We start from the raw sequence: 5,611 nt of genomic DNA on the forward strand, positions 1-5,611 counted from the left end.
GCTTGGGGGGCTTCGGGGCCGTGGGGCTCAGGGCTTCGGGCCTCGGGGTTGTGGGGCGCCAGGCGTCGAGTTCTCGGGAAGTAGAGCTGAGGGCCCTCGGGCCTCTTTTCCTTGGGGCTCAGGGCTTTATGCCGCCTCGGAACTCTCGTCCTGCTCGTCCAGACACTTGCCAGGGCCAGCAGGACACGAGGCCGCATTCGGAACCTCCGAGGCCTTCAGGCCCACAATGCAACCGACACGAAAGTAAACAGTCACTTTTTATTATACCGGTGTCTTTATTTTTCATGATGCATAGGCCTTGTGAGTCCTCAGATGCATAGGTAACTTACATGCAACTGACAAACACAAAAATACCCTTTGATAACAATAAAGGTCCATAGAATTACCTACCACTATCTTAGTTGCCCGTAACTATTGGTATTTACATATAAATGCTACTGTGTCATAATCTCGTCTTGCTCTGGTTGCGAAGGAAGCGAGATGGACAAGATGAACAACTTGTCCCCGACGCCAAAGTGGTGGTGTTAATGGTCTTAACATCTCGTCCACTTTGCCCAACTTGGACGAGGAGTTCCGAGGGCAGCATTACGGCTGGAGGACCAGAGGCTCTCAGGGCCACCATACTCATTCCTGGGGATATGTGATGTATTGAGAAATTAATATTAATTTTGTATGTGATAAACAGGATATTGAATTTTTTCATGGATGAAGACACTAGGAAGTTGCAGAAATAAATAAATAAATAGGAAATTACATGAGATATCAGAGCACAGACTTCATTTAGATATCCCCAGTGCATATGTATGACCTTAGTAACATGTAACATAGACTGCATCAGCACACCCAGTTTGGCCTTGTATTAGGGAAGACAAGCAGCATTTTTCATTCCTTGGGTGCTAGGAACAAAGATCTCAAGTGCAGGCATCATCTCAGTTGCCTAGTAACGAAGTGATCAGCACGGGAAATACCAAGGTTTTGGTGAGCCATTGTGGAAAGTATTCCATCAGTTTTACAGTGCATTATTGTTGAGATCATAGATTGCCGAAAGAGAGGACGACGGAGAGAAGAATGGAAACATAGAATTATCTATACAATTTTTTAGGTAATTTTTTACAAGGCATGTTGTACAAAGTCAAGTAGCATTCACCAGAGACTAAAGTCCCTAACTCCACGTCATAAACTTTATTCAGTAATCTAAATTATTGTGACTGGCCAGCCTAAAGGAGTGGGTTGATGGGGGGGAGTCTACAGTATGCACTGCAAGATGAAGCTGAAACTCTGGAGCACTGAATGGATTTAGGCATATATTTTTCATTTATATGAGATGTTACCATTCATGTCATTTCTTGTATATCAATGACAAAATCTTTTTGTCTTCTACAGTAATATCATCTTCAAATTGCCCTGGCTTAGTGCATACATGCCATAAAAGTTAATTAATTTTTATTCTAGGTAAACGTTGAGAAAGGAAATGGTACAATAGGAAAGCCATTTTGTCTCCTTATTTGACAGTCTTGCAGACAAATATCAGTCTCAAAGAAGAAATGGTAAATGGTTAGAGGACACCTGCACATCTCACCAGCCTTGTGCTGGTTGATGTGACCGCACAGCCTCCAGCAAAGGCCAACAGATCTATCATATGTATTCTGATGAGATAAACTTGTAAACCTCCCTAGTCTAAGCCCCAAGTTGCCAGAATGTATATGGTTAATTTTTGTTTTTCATTCATTTAGCGGTAGGTTCATGTCTGAGCCGCCGTGGTCACAGCATGATACTTAATTGTAGTTTTCATGCTGTGATGCCCTTGGAGTGAGTACGTGGTAGGGTCCCCAGTTCCTTTCCACGGAGAGTGCCGGTGTTACCTTTTTTAGGTAATCATTCTCTCTATCTTATCCGGGCTTGGGACCAGCACTGACTTGGGCTGGCTTGGCCACCCAGTGGCTAGGTAGGCAATCAAGGTGAAGTTCCTTGCCCAAGGGAACAACGCGCCGGTCGGTGACTCGAACCCTTGAACTCAGATTGCCGTCGTGACAGTCTTGAGTCCGATGCTCTAACCATTCGGCCACCGCGGCCTTGGTGATCATGGGCTTCCATGATTTTTTCTTGGCAATTTAGAGCGGTGGTTTGCCATTGCCTTCCGCCCGATGTTTTTTTTTTTTTCCCCGAGTCACCATCTCTATTTACCTGGCACTGACATGGGCTGGCTTGGCCACCCAGTGGCTAGGCAGGCAATCGAGGTGAAGTTCCTTGCCCAAGGGAAACAACGTGCCGGCCGGTGACTCGAACCCTTGAACTCAGATTACCGTCGTGACAGTCTTGAGTCCGACGCTCTAACCATTCGGCCACCGCGTCCCCAATTTTTGTTTTAAGGTCCTATTAATTACTTGCCAATTTGATATTAATATGTTCTACTACAGATGACAATTTGAAGCTAATATGTTGGATTTCAGATTCTAGGATGTCCATTATATATCAATCAAGTTTCATGTGATTTAAATGAAACATGTCATCAAAATCAGGTAAAGAATTCTCATCCTGCAAGGCATTACAAGTCACTATGGTAATTCTCTACAGTACGAACAAACTTGTCAGAGACTAGGTCCACAACTCTCCATCAGAAAATTTAGTCAGCAATATAAACTGCCTTGACTGGGTGGGCCTGAAGGGAGCTCAACAAATGTTATCTTCACCTCGGTATGCATGGCAAAATGAAGCTGAAACTCGGGAGCACTGAGTGGACTCAGGCTGTGAGCAGTATGTTTTGCAATCTTTTTCCTTTATTTGTGGTGTTACTGTTTGTGTCTCCAGATTATTTCTTGTATCGACGACTGCAACTTGTCCTGTACAAGAATAACATCTTAAATATAGCTCTATTTACATATATAAATATAATATAATCATATGCAAGAATAATATGAGATAATAAGATAAGAAAATCCTATACTTTATTATTAAAGAACTTGCTAATCAGTATACCACAAGATGATAAGATTAAATATAAGATTCTTCTCTCCATACTACTATCTCTCTCTATATTCTCTCATTCTTATCTTATCTCTCTATCTCCTTCTTCTTCTATCTTTCTTTCTCTAATAAATAATAGGCTTACTTCAAGTTTATTTGATATTAGGAAAATTTAATTACAGAAAATATAATTTAATATATAATAGAATAATTTTATTTATAATTATTATACTAAGTTTATAGAAGTTATTCATATTCATCTATTGTGTATATAATATATATTATAAAATATATAATATATATGTTATTATCGTTAGTGGTGTCTGTAAATGTAATTGATGTTCACCCATCTTTGATGACCTCCTGGTACTAGCGCCTATATAATTATATACATATCCATCATCATCTTTTGGGTTAATATAGACCATATAGTTTGCTAATTATTATATCAACTATATATGTATTATCTACAATTTAGTGATTTAGGTTATGGTATATATTATGTTTATTATCTATATATCATTTATTCATATTTAGTAAAGCTCTCCCGGGCTATATATTATGCTGCCTCCAGATATATTAATTTATATATAATTAATATCGATATGGACACCTATACATATTACATATGCACTATATAATATCCAGCATTCATGATGTATGTCCAGCCACCGCATAATATTAAAATTTTAGTATTTTTAAATATTATTTATTAATATAATATTTATAATATTATCAGATAATTATAGTTATTTTAGCATTTATATTATTAATATGCAATATATTTATTATATATTATTATATAATATATTTTTTTTTCCAAAATATATATATATTAATACAATATTTTACATGAGTAAGAATAGTTTCTAATTATAAATTCTAGCTTAGGATTCAGTATCTATCCAATACTATTCATTCTATAGAGTTGTGTATAGTAGATATCTTCCCAATATACCTCTGCAGATAGAGAGTTAGAATATTTTTACAGATCATATGGGTATTTCAGGTATGCATGTATAATATTATAATAAATTTTTCTTTATACTTTATTATATAAATAATAAAAATTTACAATTCATGTATTATTAATCATGGGGGATATATTATAATATAATATATATATAATATATATATTATAATATATATTTATATATAATTATATAATTATTAATATAATATATAATATATAAATATATAATAATATATTATATATATATATATATATATATAATAATTTATATATATATTATATTATAATTATATATTATATATATAATATATATATATATATATAATATATATAATATATATAATATATATATATATATATATATATATATATATATATATATATATATATATATCCCCCCCCCCCATGTAGGTAATAACATATCCATGAATGTGTAACATTTTTTTTGCTTTTATCAATAAATGTATGGACAAGAACAAATTTATTTAAAATATTTCACATGCCATACCTGCAAACTCCCCCACAGTGACTCTGTACACAAAAGTTGGTTCGTGAACTGCTCCCTCTATCTGCAGAAGGTCATACTTGGGGGAGATTCCTCTGCGCATACACAACTCTTGGAGAAGTGAAACAGGGGTTTTGGAGGGCAGAGCTCCTGACATGCCCTGCAAGCCAAGGAATTTTCAACATTTAGAAACTATTCTTTCACTGCATGGTAAAATCATGTGCTTCTAATATATATATATATACTGGAAAAAAAAAGGATATTTCATTCAATAAATAGGGAACTATATCAAGAAAATACTATTGCATATGTAAAAAACAAAAAGCTAAAATAACGAAGATTAAATCCTGTAATCCATTTTAAACTTTCCTCACAGAAAATAGACTATTAAAAAACAAACATTTTAACCCTTTGCTGCCGGGTGGCATGGACATACATGCCATGACATGCCTGGACTATATTCCGGGTGGCATGTGTATACGTGTCATGGTGCGCCAGTCCCGACATAATGGTTCCGACACAATTGCTTTGCGGCAGGGCCCAGGCCACTAAGAATACAGCCCGGGAGGGAGGGCTTTCAAATTGAGAAACCACCTGGTTGCTATAGATAAACAACTCAATGAATACCATAACCCTACAGAACTCACCTCAACATTGCTAGAGGAATCGACATTTGGTGGAGGTTGATGATACATGATTGCAACTAATTGGTCGCTTGATTCGACCCCAAAAGGATGATGATGGAGCTGTGCGTGGAATAATTACGATGGCGCGTGTCACCGCAGGGAGGTCCTCACAAGAGATGGGGGAACATGCCAGACCTTGCACACTTCTTGACAGCCCACCAGCCCACCTAACCTGAAACAGGAACACATTTTTATGATTATTATTTATAATATAATCTTCATAACCACAATAACGATGAATAGTGAATAACTTCTTTGAAAAGCTGTAGTAGTCAATACAATTTACAATAAAAATTGTTCCTAGTTAGTTCATTAAATCTTTCATTTTCCTGTAACTTAATTATTTTCCTAATCATCAGAATCGAAACCTTGAGAGAAGGCCTAGTTGGATTTTATGGAGAGAGAGAGAGAGAGAGAGAGAGAGAGAGAGAGAGAGAGAGAGAGAGAGAGAGAGAGAGAGAGAGAGAGAGAGAGAGAGAGAAT

General features: G+C 36.3%; 1 protein-coding gene across 3 annotated transcripts in view; it reads right to left on the reverse strand.

Annotated features, from left to right (window-relative positions):
• LOC119595777 (interferon-inducible double-stranded RNA-dependent protein kinase activator A homolog) overlaps positions 1-5,306 on the reverse strand; it is a 49,523-nt gene extending 44,217 nt beyond the window's left edge. For all 3 annotated transcript variants that reach the window (XM_037944940.1, XM_037944939.1, XM_037944938.1), the window contains exons 1-2: positions 5,090-5,306; positions 4,446-4,602 (exon numbers count right to left, since the gene is read on the reverse strand). In XM_037944940.1, the coding sequence (XP_037800868.1) occupies positions 4,446-4,602; positions 5,090-5,137 (205 nt within the window). In that variant the 5' untranslated portion in view covers positions 5,138-5,306. The remainder of the gene's footprint in view (positions 1-4,445; positions 4,603-5,089) is intronic.
• Positions 5,307-5,611: the final 305 nt, after the last annotated feature.

Source organism: Penaeus monodon, chromosome 36 (genome assembly GCF_015228065.2).
Source record: "Penaeus monodon isolate SGIC_2016 chromosome 36, NSTDA_Pmon_1, whole genome shotgun sequence".
Taxonomy (NCBI): domain Eukaryota; kingdom Metazoa; phylum Arthropoda; class Malacostraca; order Decapoda; family Penaeidae; genus Penaeus; species Penaeus monodon.